The 14,468-nt window shown below is 39.6% G+C and overlaps 1 protein-coding gene across 3 annotated transcripts in view; it reads right to left on the bottom strand.

Moving 5' to 3' along the window:
- Nucleotides 1-14,468, bottom strand: part of ATP11C (ATPase phospholipid transporting 11C) — an 83,290-nt gene that overhangs the window by 47,255 nt on the left and 21,567 nt on the right. For all 3 annotated transcript variants that reach the window (XM_070759962.1, XM_070759961.1, XM_070759960.1), the window contains exons 2-6: nt 8,987-9,106; nt 6,622-6,711; nt 5,069-5,149; nt 4,705-4,812; nt 3,828-3,956 (exon numbers count right to left, since the gene is read on the bottom strand). In XM_070759962.1, the coding sequence (XP_070616063.1) occupies nt 3,828-3,956; nt 4,705-4,812; nt 5,069-5,149; nt 6,622-6,711; nt 8,987-9,106 (528 nt within the window). The remainder of the gene's footprint in view (nt 1-3,827; nt 3,957-4,704; nt 4,813-5,068; nt 5,150-6,621; nt 6,712-8,986; nt 9,107-14,468) is intronic.

Raw genomic sequence — 14,468 nt, 5'->3', positions numbered from 1 at the left:
AAGTAGGATGCTTGGCTGCATAGCTAGAGGTATAACAAGCAGGAAGAGGGAGATTATGATCCCGCTATATAGAATGCTGGTGAGACCACATTTGGAATACTGTGTTCAGTTCTGGAGACCTCACCTACAAAAAGATATTGACAAAATTGAATGGGTCCAAAGACGGGCTACAAGAATGGTGGAAGGTCTTAAGCATAAAACGTATCAGGAAAGACTTCATGAACTCAATCTCTATAGTCTGGAGGACAGAAGGAAAAGAGGGGCATGATCGAAACATTTAAATATGTTAAAGGGTTAAATAAGGTCCAGGAGGGAAGTGTTTTTAATAGGAAAGTGAACACAAGAACAAGGGGACACAATCTGAAGTTAGTTGGGGGAAAGATCGAAAGCAACATGAGAAAATATCATTTCACTGAAAGAGTAGTAGATCCTTGGAACAAACTTCCAGCAGACGTGGTTGTTAAATCCACAGGAACTGAATTTAAACATGCCTGGGATAAACATATATCCATCCTAAGATAAAATACAGAAAATAGTATAAGGGCAGACTAGATAGACCGTGAGGTCTTTTTCTGCCGTCAGACTTCTATGTTTCTATGTTTCTATGTTTCTATGATAGAAACAAAAGTGCAGGAAGATATAAGATGAAAGGAAAACTTGATTATTCTTTTCCTCTTTCTATTTCTGTCTCTCCATTTCCTCTATGTCTCCTCCCCCCAATTTCTAGTTTTAAGAGCTGTTTAAGATTAGAACAGGAGACAGTTTTTAATGATCCACCCGAGAAATGCAGGCGTTAATTTCATGCAGCAATGAGTAAACAAACTTTATGATGGGAATCAAACCGTTTCGTGATTAATGTCAAACGTCTTGGTTGATCATTAGGGAGTTCCACTTGGACTTGTAGGCATTTACAAGAATCCAGTAACTACAAAAAATGATAGGGCAAAGCAAGTCCCTTTGCTTCTAGTGTCACTTTTATTTCCAATAATGTCTCTGAGTTCAACTTGTCTCCTAAGTATCTCTTGGTGAACCTGTGTGAACTTCAATGCTCTTCTTGGAAGGATGCCCAGAAGAGAAAATCAAGCTGAATTGGAGGGTTGTTTGCGAGTTTCACCTTGGGGGATGGGATGGGGGTGAGGAGAAGAGCCACAGAGTAGGCCATGATCAAAGAATGGTTGCAGGAAGTTGGGTATGTCTAGTTTAAAGAAAAGAAGGACCAAGGGAGACATGGTAGCAGTGTTCTGATATTTCCCACAAAGAAGAAGGAGTCAATCTGTTCTCCAATGTCCTTGAGGGTAGAACAAGAAGCAATGGATGGAAACTAATCAAGGAGGGAAGTGATTTAGAACTAAGGAGAAATGTCCTGACACTGAGAACAATTAATCAGTGGAACAACTTGCCACCAGAAGTTGTGAATGCTCCAACACGGGAAGTTTTTACAAAGAGGTTGGATAACCATTTGTCCGAAGTGGTGTTGGGTTTCCTGCCTAAGCAGGGGGTTGGACTAGAAGACCTCCAAGGTCCCTTCCAACTCTGTTTTCTATTCTGTTCTGTTCTGTTCTCTTTTCTATTCTATTCGAGTCCTTGGAGAAGGGCGACATACAAATCCAATAAATAAATAAATAAATAAATAAATAATAAACATTCTATTCTATTCCCATTTAATATTCTATTCTATTCCGTTCTGTTATCTTCCATTCTATTCTTCTACCTTCTCTTCTCTTCTCCTCTCCTCTTCCCTCCTCTCTTCCTTTCCCTTCCCTTCCATTCAATTCCATCATTTTCTCTTCTAATAAGAGGCAGCTGAACCCCTAAGAGGGTCTTCCTAGTTTCTTGGGTTGTTAAGACAGAGGGGAGCTTCAGATTTGCAAGATTATGTTACTGCGACTCTACAATAAAGTGGAATTTGTTCCTCTTGGGCCCATTTCCTACTTTGGACTATCTCCTAAAAGTTGTTATTCTCCTTAGCTACTATGATTTATGTATTGGTTTGCTTGGGTTGTGTTATTAATTTTTACAATAAGGGTTTTTAATCTGGGTGGGGGCAATCCTAATCTCTGGTGGGAGCTGGTTCCAGAGTCAGAGCCACCACAGAGAAGGCTCTTCCCCTTGTTATTGTTGGCTGGTATATTGGGAGCAACCTCCCCCCTTTGCTGCTAAGATATAACTATTTGGACAAGCTTTTCCATGTCAACCATTTTTTATTTATTTGTTTGTTTATTTATTTATTTATTTTTTTATTTATTTAGTCCAATACACAATGAGGGTTTTAGTGGGTATATATCTATATACACATAGTAAAATACATGATGAAGGTTATAGAGGAGATACTCATAGTAAAATATATCTAAGAAATAATAGAAAAGAAGATATAGGAATAGAACATATCAATGAAAGAATAGAAGAAGAGATATTGGAATAGAAGAAAGGTATAGGAGATATAGGAGAGCAATAGGACAGGGGACAGAAGGCACTCTAGTGCACTTGTACTCGCCCCTTACTGACCTCTTAGGAATCTGGATAGGTCAACCGTAGATAATCTAAGGGTAAAGTGTTGGGGGTTTGGGGATGACACTATGGAGTCCGGTAATGAGTTCCACGCTTCGACAACCCGATTACTAAAGTCATATTTTTTACAGTCAAGTTTGAAGCGGTTAATATTAAGTTTAAATCTGTTGTGTGCTCTTGTGTTGTTGTGGTTGAAGCTGAAGTAGTCTTTGACAGGCAGGACGTTGCAGCATATGATCTTGTGGGCAATACTTAGATTATGTTTAGTTCTAAACTTTCTAGGCCCAGGATTGAAAGTCTAGTCTCGTAGGGGATTCTGTTTCGAGTGGAGGAGTGAAGGGCTCTTCTGGTGAAATATCTTTGGACATTTTCAAGGGTGTTAATGTCTGAGATGCGATATGGGTTCCAAACAGATGAGCTGTATTCGAGGATGGGTCTGGCAAAAGTTTTGCAAAACTCTCCGTATCCATGAAGCGATAAACATGTCTACTGGCACCCCCCCCCCTTTCCTCAAACCTCGCCTGAATCTTGTAGGGATGATCCTCCGAGTTAACCAGAAGCTTAAAACCCTCTTTCGTTTTGACTCTACATCCGGGGTGGGTGGGTGTCCAACTCATTTCAAGACTGAATTGCCTCGCCAACCGAAATTGGTCAGGACTGTCAACATTTCTCTGAAATTTCAGAGTAATATTGGTGGGGAAAGGTTTCACATCCTGCAGGTAGCAGGAAACGTCTTTAAGAAGCTAACACACAATTCAAAAGTTCCTCTTTTGTGTGTGTTTTGTGTGTGTGTAGGAGCTCCTATTTCCGCAAACTGCTCAGGAGTTATAAATCAGTTCTGTCTGCAAGATCTCTAGTGGCAATCCATCTTCATAAACAAAACCCTCCGCCGAGCTCATTATTTTGAAATTTGCCTCCTTTTTGGTTAAATGAGATGCATTATTCTCTTCCCCGGAAAGTGAGAAATGATAAATCGTATTTGAGGAAGGAAGGATCTACACAGCTAAATGTATACGTGTGATGGAAAGACACTTTTTTAAAAAATAAAACTTTTTAAAAAGTATTTTATACTCAATCCTTTCTGCGTTTTCTCATCTGTTTTGTTTTCTAAGATACCCACAGAAAGCAAATTCTTTGGAAGTCAACACAAGAGAAACTTATTCAGGTGTTTATTCTGGATAGAATAAACTGTATATAGAAAGGATGGATATACCAGCTTAAAAAGTAGGAGATTCTGGGTTCTAGAAGGAGACAAAGGCCAACCACATCCAGGTGTCTTGCCAAGGAAACGGCAAGGGTAGGTTCACTTGTCCTCTTACCTTGTGATTTGATTCTCCATCTAGACTGGCAGTTGTGACGTAGCAGGTGCCTTCCTTGTTAGTTGAGGCCAGTAAAACAAGATCACACGGAAAGGTTTCGTCTACAGGCACTTCTACTATGTCGCCAACCTCAAAACCAAAACAGGGAGTTGTAATTTTTGTAAAAACAGTCTGTACATCAGTCGCTCTGTCAATCAATCAGTTTGTCTGTCTGACTCTCTCTCATCATCTTTCTATCATACCTTTCTATCATTCCTCTCTCTCTCTCTTTCTATCTACCTACCTACCTACCTACCTACATATTTACCTACATACCTACCTAAATACCTACCCATCTATATATCATCCATCCTATCTATCTATCTATCTATCTATCTATCTATCTATCTATCTATCTATCTATCATCTATCTATCTATCTATCATCTATCTCTATATCTTATATCATCCACCCATCAATGTATCTCTATATCTATCATCCATCCATCCATCCATATATCATCCATCCTATCTATCTATCTATCTATCTATCTATCTATCTATCTATCTATCTGTCTATCTATTTTTATCTCTCTATCTCTCTACCTTCCTACCTACCCACATACCTATCTACATACCTATCTACATACCTATCTACATACCTATCTACATACCTACATACTTACCTACATACCTACCCATCTATATATCATCCATCCTATCTATCTATCTATCTATCTATCTATCTATCTATCTATCTATCTATCTATCTATCTATCATCTATTTTTATCTCTCTCTCTCTCTCTCTCTCTCTATCTCATCTATCCATCCATTCATCCATCAAAATTGTTTGAACTGAAATCCTTCAGAGGCCGGGAGAAACGTGTTCTCCTGTTACCTTGATCTTTTCACACTCCTTCTTCACACTCTCTCCATTTTCGATCACAAAGACTGCACTCTTGTTGACTTCCTTGTCCGCTCGGTGCCGCAGCCAGTCCTCATATCCCTGAAAAAAGAGATGGATGGAAGGAAGAAAGAAAGAAAGAAAGAAAGAAAGAAAGGGGATGAATACACAGACCAGAAAGCTGGGGGGGGGGATACAATCCCAGAACGGAAGGGAGAGAAGACATGGGCTCCACTTGCTACAACCATCCCCAGTTGCAGCGAGAGAAACGTAGAATATGAAGAAGGGAGGTTCAGAAGAGGTGGATAGAAACACACACACACCCCTCTGTTTGCTGGGGATAAGGAGCCAGACTTACCTGTTTCACAGCTGTAATGGTAATCACAAAGAAGAGAGGGAGGCCGCTGGTCACTGGGCTGGTCGGTGTGTCCACTATCACCTAAGCAGAAAGGCAGAAAAGCTACAGGATTGACCATCTTAAAGGCAACAGCTGTTCCTTGATGACGCTTCTAAACTGGTTGATCCAAAAAAGGTGTCTTCCCAAGCATGTTAGCGTGTTTTCCTTGGCTTTTTGGAAGACCATCGGGAATTTGGGATGGTCTTCCAGAGTGATTTTGGCTGGAGAATCTGCCACTTTGAAGGCATCTTGGGTAACTTTCTAGAACAGGGGTGTCAAACTCCATTTCACTGAGGGTCGCATCAGGGTTGTGTTTGACCTTGATTGTTGGAGGGGCAGGGTGGGCATGGCTAACCTCACTCGTATTGAGGAGTAATGTCTCTGGTGGCCCTAGCATGTCAGTGAGAATAGGATGCAACATAATAATAATAACAACAACACACAACAACAATGGTAGAAGGGATCTTGGAGGTTATCTAGTTCAATCCCTTGCTCGGGCAGGAAACCTTACATCACTTCAAACAAATTGAGACTGTCAGAAATCGCTACCCCTAAATCCTTTTCTTCTGAAGTTTTTGCTAACACAGAACTGCCAATACAATACTCAGATTGAGGATTCCTTTTCCCCAAGTGCATTTATTTTACATTTGGAAACATTAAACTGCAGTTTCCATTGCTTTGACCATTTATCTAGTAAAGCTAAATCATTTACCATATTACAGACGCCTCCAGGAATATCAACCCTATTGCACACTTTAGAGTCATCGGCAAATAGGCAAACCTTCCCTACCAAACCTTCCCCTATGTCACTCACAAACATATTAAAAAGAATAGGACGATTATGCCAGAGGAGTGATCAAGATCAAACCGTTTACAGAAGGATTGTGCAAATATCCGCGTGTGGCCACCCATCTCTACTGGCACGGTTCTCCACAACCGGTTAATTAATTCTAGATTAAGTTGTCTCTCATTGTAAACATGGAAAATCCACACCCATGGCCAAGGGCAATTTTGATTTATCTCAAGTTATGTAAGGTTCCTTCACCTGTTCCAAAAATTTTCCAGGCTTTGGGGAGATGCCAGGTGATATCATGGCAACCTATTAAGAAATAGCTGCACTTTATTTCTTTGAGGTGCAGCAAGAAGAGATTGGTCAAAAACAGTATAGGGCAGGGCTTCCCAACCTTGGCAACTTGAAGATATTTGGACTTCAACTCCCAGAATTCCCCAGCCAGAGAATGCTGGCTGGGGAATTCTGGGAGTTGAAGTCCAGATATCTTCAAGTTGCCAAGGTTGGGAAACACTGGTGTAGGGTCTACTGCTTGGACAGAGGGGTTGGGCTAGAGATGACCCAACATGGTCCCTTCCAACTCTGTCAATCTGTTAAACCTTTATTTTACAGACTGTAAGCCCCAGAACTGAGGACCAAAAAAAAAAAGGTCAGTTCTTTTTTAAAAAAATAAAAATAAGAAAAGGAAACCCAAACCACCGTCCTTCCCTTAAAGTAGTCTCACCTGCACAAGGAAGATGACAAGGAAGTAAAAATTGGCAATTCTTCGGAACTGTTCAAACATATTCTTGGGAATAAAATTCCAGATTGTGTACTGCAAGACAAAAATAAGATGGGAGCCACCTTAAAACCACTAAATGGCAGGGTTTATATCCTGATTTGCTGAGCGCCAGATATGTGAGGTTGTTTTTCTTAACTTTATTTTATGAAATAGATGATATATTATGAATAGTTTCTTTTATTAAAGTTCTCTCTCTCTCTATCTATCTATCTATCTATCTATCTATCTATCTATCTATCTCTATCTCTATCTCTATCTCTATCTCTATCTCTCTCTATCTCTCTCTCTCTTTCTATCTATCTCTCTTTCTATCTATCTATCTATCTATCTATCTATCTATCTATCTATCTGTGTGTATATATATATATATGTTCATTTTTTGTCGGATATGCTTCTGTCGGAGCAAAATTATGTGAGATATATATATATATATAATATACAATATATATACACTATATATATATATATATATTGTATCATATAGCTAAATTTTAATTAGCAATATAATACAGATAAAAGAGATTTTATTAATGTTTGCATTGATGCAATGTAACTTTTTACAGTAAGATGGAGAAGAAGAATTTTTATTTAGACTTTTAAGAATTGACAATGTTGTATAGAATTAATAGAATTTTTTAGATGAGGAGAGATGAGAGCCTCCATTGAATGAGTAATAAGAAAAGAAGAGCTTATATATGACTGATTATAAGCATTGTTGTGTTTATAACTATATATCGTTTTATTTTATGGTAGAGAAAATTAAAAAAAGGTATACCCCAACCCCAACCCCCAAAACCCTCCTCATTCATTCATTCATTCATTCATTGGATTTGTATGCCGCCCATCTCCGGAGACTCGGGGCGGCTAACAGCAATCATAAAACAGTGTACAATAATAATCTAATACTAAAAACAATTAGAAACCCATTAATATAAAAACCAAACGTACATACAGACATACCATGCATAAAATTGTAAAGGCCTAGGGGGAAAGAGCATCTCAATTCCCCCATGCCTGACGGCAGAGGTGGGTTTTAAATAGCTTACGAAAGTCACTCTCTCTCTCTCTCTCTTTTGATTCTCTCTTTTGATTCAATTCTATGAATTCTACTACCAGCCCACCAGGGAACAAATGCCATTTTTAAATGACTTTGAAAAAGCAAATAGCTGGCATGCAGACCTTAATGGACATGTATGTTCTAAATTTAATATTTAACAGGAATTTCACATGCTGCAAAATTTTATTCTAGCTCCCTTATCCCAATACAATTACGTAAGTTTTTTTACCCAAAAAGGGGAAAAAACTGGCCCAAAAGTAAACTGGGAAGTGTGATGGGGTGAACTATTTGATTTCTTTGCAGATTTTTTAACCTCAGCTTCCTGAAAAAGACAATTCTAAAGAAGTCCCAAATTAAAACAGAAAAAAACCCCAACTCAATAAAAAAAACTTCACGGTATAAAAGCGTGAAGAAAATTAACCAACCCGATGTTCATTAAACACAGAAACAGACATATATACAAATATAATTGCTAGATTTTTCCTTCCCTGAAATAAAATAAAAAGTCAATAGAGTGACACTAAAAACTACCTTAATTTTTTTTTTTTACAAAAACCATTTTTTAATTAACTATGGAAGACAAGATTGTCCAAGCTTGTGCTTTTCTGAATTGCAAAACGTTTGGGAAGTCTGCACACTTTCTTAGTTTTATAGTTAGGTTTAGCCAAAACTTAATCTGGCCAAACCAACAAATTGTCTGAAAACAGCTGGCTTGGTCTCAACCATTAAGTAGAAAGGGGAGATATTCATTATTCATATGAAATTATTCTTTAGCTTGTGTTAAACAAATCCTAGTTCACTGTATTATGCAACTCCAGATTTTGCATGGATTTGCATTAAAATATTTTTTAAAAATCCCGTAGTGTTAGGTTTACTAATCAGGTTGAAGCTCTGATCTTGGCAACATGAAGACATGTGGACTTCAACTCCCAGAATTCCTAAGCTAGCCATGGTTAGGAATGGCTGGCTAAGGTTGCGTTGAGTTGACGTCCCCAAGTCTAAAGTTGCCCAAGTTGGACAACCTTGCTCTAAACTCTTTGATACTGGAATTGTAAAACCGATAAATGTGAAGATCTGAGGTCCGTTCCCATATCTTAAGTCAGACTACAGCTTCCATCATTCCCAACCAACATGGATTACATATCTGGAAACTTCTAGAAGGCAACCAGTTGTCCAAGGACCTTGGCACTGCATGGACCATCCTTGAGTGATGCAGAGGGATTCAACCCATGAAGTCCCATCAATCCATACCTTGGAGGAGACAATTTGATTGGAGCAGAACTTTTGGGGCACATAAGCTTCAATATGAGGAACCAAGTGATGGCCAACCACTATAGTTCGGGTCCCAAATCGCTTTTCTTCCCCAGCAAACTATAAAACAAAGAAAGAGGAAAAAAATGAAGTTGTCAATAACGCACGTGATTTTTTGTTTGTGTGTTAATGTTCTTGGAATTTGGTCTCCCACAAATGCAGATTTATGCGTGAAGGTTCCCTGCCAATTAATAAAGATATTTCTCCAACTGGTGGGGTCATCTTGCGTGGAGAGAACATAAATCCCACATTTTTCAGCTAAAACGTAGACCAAGAATGAAAAACCATATTGATGTACTGTACTGACAGTATAACCACACTGGAATTATCTAGTTTAACTGGCAGCTGTGAGCAGCCGTTCACATTGATTTCTGGGAAAATATCCAGCCCTTCTTATATCTGAAGAAAAGCAGACTCTCCGATCTCGAGATATCTGGCAAAAGCCCCCACAAATAGCGATAATTCCCAATTATTTCAAATTCTTTTAAAGCAGCGTCTAGAATTTCTAGGGACGAGTTCAATCTGTCTTATTATGCAGAAAATATTCTGTTTTCCCGTTGCAACATTTGTGTCAGAGGTAGTAATTACAGTTTTTCTCAACAGCGGAAAACCTTGTGCCAAAAATTGGCGGTGTGTTTCTCTCCTGTTTTAAATTCTAACCGCGCCGTCCCAGTCATTTTTTTCATTTTTTTAAATGTGTATCCTGCCTTTCCATCCTATTGGAATCCACAGGGCAGCAAAGAGTAACATCAAACAAGGAATTAGCACAGCAAATGTTTTGAAAATATGCTCTCCAAAAAAAAAAAAATGTTCCCACACAGTTTCCAAACCAGCAGAGGTAACAGAATGAGAGAAGCAAAGTCAGCAGAATCCCCCAATCTCTGAAAATTGAATTATGTAGATTTCATCGATTTGGGGAAACATTGAGTGAGAAAAGATTCAATCCTCTCCCTCCTGGTTTAGATGCTAGATGGAAATTCACAGGAACGCTCTGGAAGCAAAGGCAACCCACCACCACATTTGTGGTGAAGAAAACAACCGGCAAGTCTTGTTCAACTGGTGGACAACTTCCAGCATCAACAGGAATGCTGGTCAGAAGTGAAAGGACAAAAGTTCAACCATTTCTGAAGAGGTCGGATTTAACAGTTCAGGAGATCACCAATTTTAATCCTCATAAATGCCACCACAGCAGACCTGAAGGAACAAATTGGACAATTCTGGACTTTTCTAGATCAAATGGAAATCCAGACTGGATCCCAACAAGGTTGCCTAGAAGATTCAACACCACCACCAACACAAGAGACTCCAACCCCATAGCAATATCCCGTGTATCAGAAACATCTTCACCAAACCATATGTGCTGGCACGTACGCAAGAACCTTAAATAACAATAACAATAACAGAGTTGGAAGGGACCTTGGAGGTCTTCTAGTCCAACCCCCTGCTTAGGCAGGAAACCCTACACTACTTCAGACAGATTCAAACAGACCTTCTCCTCCAGAAGCTTTCTACCATTCTGGAAGCTGCCCAGAAGATTCAACCCTACCACTAACACAACAAATTCCAACCCCATAACAATATCCACTGTACGTCATAAGCATCTTCACCCACCATCTTTGCAAGAACCTTCTCCACCAGAAGCTATCTACCATTCTGGAGGCATTCTAGGAAGTTCTGCAGAGGTTCCTTGGTGCAAAACCCATTTCTCCTTTTTTAAAAATCCTATTTTTCTCCTCCCATGGACAGGCCCTACCATCAAGGCATGCTGTAGAGCAGGCGTCCCCAAACTTGGCAACTTTTAAGACTTGTGGACTTCAACTCCCAGAATTCTCCAGCCAACATAGCTGGCTGGAGAATTCTGGGAGTTGAAGTCCACAAGTTTTAAAAGTTGCTAAGATTAGAGAAAACATATGGATTTGAAGGACCCTGCAAAGCTCATATGTTGCCGCAGAATTAAGTTTGGTTTCAGAGATTCAAACTGTTCAAGTTGCAGAAAAGTTTCCACGTGGTTTTAAAGTGCCAGGAAAGAAGGAAGAGAGGGAGAGAGAGAGGGAGAAAGACCAACGTACAGTTGCCGATTCATAGTCCATCTTTATCCAGTCCATAATGGAAAATGGAAAAGGCAGCAACTCTGCAGTAACTTTTTTCTTCTTCTTTCTTGCCTATGACCTAGATCGTCTCTCTGGTTTCAGATTGGCTAAAAAGCGCCAATTTCTTTTTATAATGACTTAAGCATAAACGCTCAAACACTTCTCTGGAAAAAGCTGATTGAAACCCCAAAAAACCTCAACACAAAATGAAACAAACGAACACACACAGACAAAAGAATATGTCCTTCCTCTTTTGGCTTTGGTGGGCGAAGGATTTCCTGGAAATAAAATTATAGCCCGGTTGCCGGGAAATTGGAAAGAAAGTCATCAGGCCAAAAACTCTCAAAGAACATCCTGAATTGGAAGATGTATTTCAACACAAAACCCTTGACACTTTGTGTGATGTGCGGCCAGATTTCCTCATGGTTGTGTCCGTGGACATTCTTGTTTCCTCCACCCCATCTTTCCAAGGCATTTCCATGCGGGATGGAAACACACACACGCATATACATTCACGTAGATTTTCAGATTGTCCATTTTCAACTCTAGAATAGAAACTGAATTTTAGTGTATCCATCTCTTCCTTCCTTCTTTCTTTTTCTCTCTGTCTCTCTCTCTTTCTTTCTTTTTCTCTTTCTATCTCTTTCTTTCTCTTTCCACCTTCTTTCCTTCCTTCCTTCCCTTCTTTTTTCTTCCCTTTCTTTTTTCCTTTCCTGTCTCCCTTCCTTCTTTCCTTTCTGTTCTTTCTTTCATCTCTTCCTCTCTCTCTTCCTTTCCTTCCTTCCTTCCTTTTCCTCTCTTTTTCATTCTTTCTCTTTCTTTCCTTTGTCTTTCTCTCTCTTCTTTTCCTCTTCCTTTCTTCCATCCCCTTTTCCTTCCTCCCTTCTTTCTTTCCTCCCTCGCTCCCTCTCTTCCCCCATCCCTCCCTCCCTCCTTCCCTTCCTTCTTTCCATCCTTCTTTCCTTCTTTCCCTATCACCCATCCATCCATCCATCCATCCTCCCATCCACCCACTCATCTGGATGCTGGATCCCCAAATACCATAAAATTGAGAGAAGCAATCTGCCTGAACCCTACACTTAGATTCACACACACAGCTACCCCTGGCTTTCTTTCATCAGTTTTTCCAAATCTACGCTTCAAATCAATGGGTTGCACCCGAGACAGAGAGGATCTGGGCTACTTACTAAGCCAAACTTGATTTCTGTGCAGCTTGCTGAATGTAACCAACACAATTTAAGCCATGATTTAAGGCTCAGTGTGAGGTTTGAATCCAGGAATTTGTGACGGTCAATAAACCCAAAGAAGCAAACATTATTTAGTAAGACAAATAAATTCCATCTCTGACATATTATATTCCAAAACCTTTACCAGAATTACAGTTAATATTATGAGGTTGATCGCTAATATGACACATATCTAAAGTCAAATATTTATCTTCTCCATTTCACAAAGAGAAGTAGCCCCAAACTTTTGCCATAAACCATAGCAGCATGATCAGGGCATACAAAACCACAATTCGAAACAGCCTAGGGAACCACGTAGCCCATCTTACGTTGAGACTAGCAAACCAGCCCATGGCCAATGAATCAACCCATCCCCTTGTCCCAATTCACACGCCATTTAATCCATCCATCCCACCCTAATTATATTGTCGTCCACCACTCAAATCCCTTGAGGTGGCAAAGTGGTTTACCGACATTACAAAACAGAACAGAGAAAATCCTTGTTAAAAAACAACGTCAAAGGCTTTGATCTCAGCGCCCACCGGATCTGGAGGTTTGGGCTCCATGGAAAGTTCTAAAATAGCGATGGGGAAACCTCCAGTCTGGGGCACTCAGAGGACACAAAGCTGGTCCATCAGCAGCCAAGGTGAGAGATGCTGTTCCTGGGCAGGTATTCCCATGGCAACCAGCCAGCACAGGGCTGGCAGTTGGCGATGGAATTCCAGCATCCAGAACGAGGGGCGGAAAAATCTGGAAATGTCCATAGAAAAACGGCATCTGTATACAGCAAAATGCACCTGTATTTTTAATTAAAAAGGTACAGGGACACATCTGTATACTGGAAACAGCATCTGTGTTTTTAATTTAAAAGATACAGGGACCTATCTGTGCTGAATTCAGTTTAATTCAAATTTGTAATACATAAAAATCAGCTTGGTATGTATTGGGTCAGTGATGCTTTCAATGGCATCCTTCTCAGAGGACGATTGCTAAAGAGCAAGTCCCCCCCCCCCCCAAAAAAAAAAACCATATTAAGATGAAGAAAAATAATTTGTAATACTGCGTTCAGTTCTGGAGACCTCACCTACAAAAAGATATGGATCGAATTGAACGGGTCCAAAGACGGGCTACAAAAATGGTGGAAGGTCTTAAGTATAAAACCTATAAGGAAAGACTTAAATGAACTAAATCTGTAGAGTCAGAAGGACAGAAGGGAAAATGGGGACATGATCGAAACATTTAAATATCTTAAAAGGTTAAATAAGTTTCAGGCCGGAAGTGTTTTTAATAGGAAAGTGAACCCAAGAACAAGGGGACACAATCTGAGGTTAGTTGCGGGAAAGATCAGAAGCAACATGAGAAATTATTATTTGACTGAAAGAGGAGTAGATGCTTGGAACAAACTTCCAGCAGACGTGGTTGGTAAATCCACAATAGCTGAATTTATAAATGCCTGGGATAAACATAGATCCATCCTAAGATAAAATACAGGAAATAGTATAAGGGCAGACTAGATGGACCATGAGCTCTTTTTCTGCCCTCAATCTATGTTTCTATTTCTAACTCAGCATGGCTCTTTTAAAAATCAGGAAAAATTCAGAATTCAGCTCTGTTTTTTCTTTTCTTCCAGACCTTCCTTCCTTCCTTCCTTCCTCTATCATCTATCTATCTATCTATCTATCTATCTATCTATCTATCTATCTATCTATCTATCTATCTATTGGATTTGTATGCCGCCCCTCTCCATGGACTCGTTCTTATTACTCTGAAGTGTGTCAATATTTTCAGGCTGAAAGGTTTTCAACACATTGTCTGAATTTATCACAATAATTGTTTGTGGTGCTTTCTGAGCTTGGTTGATTGCTTGCAGACTTTTCACTACCCAGCTATGTGACAACACCAGTGTGACTTGAGGTTTGCTTCCTGTCTATATATAGTAGCTTGCCTTGCCAGTGTTGGCAGGAGCAAAGATTAGTGTATTGTTTACTGCTTGCTTGTTTGTCTGAAGTCAATCCCTGCTAATCTGGAGCGTTGGGAGTTGAACCATCTTGATCATTTGAAATAGAGAAATATGAATGTTCAAAACACCCCTGCCTTTAACTCCAT

This window comes from Erythrolamprus reginae, chromosome 8 (genome assembly GCF_031021105.1).
Source record: "Erythrolamprus reginae isolate rEryReg1 chromosome 8, rEryReg1.hap1, whole genome shotgun sequence".
In the NCBI taxonomy this organism is placed as follows: Eukaryota; Metazoa; Chordata; class Lepidosauria; order Squamata; family Dipsadidae; genus Erythrolamprus; species Erythrolamprus reginae.
This window is presented reverse-complemented; position numbering and strand designations above follow the sequence as displayed.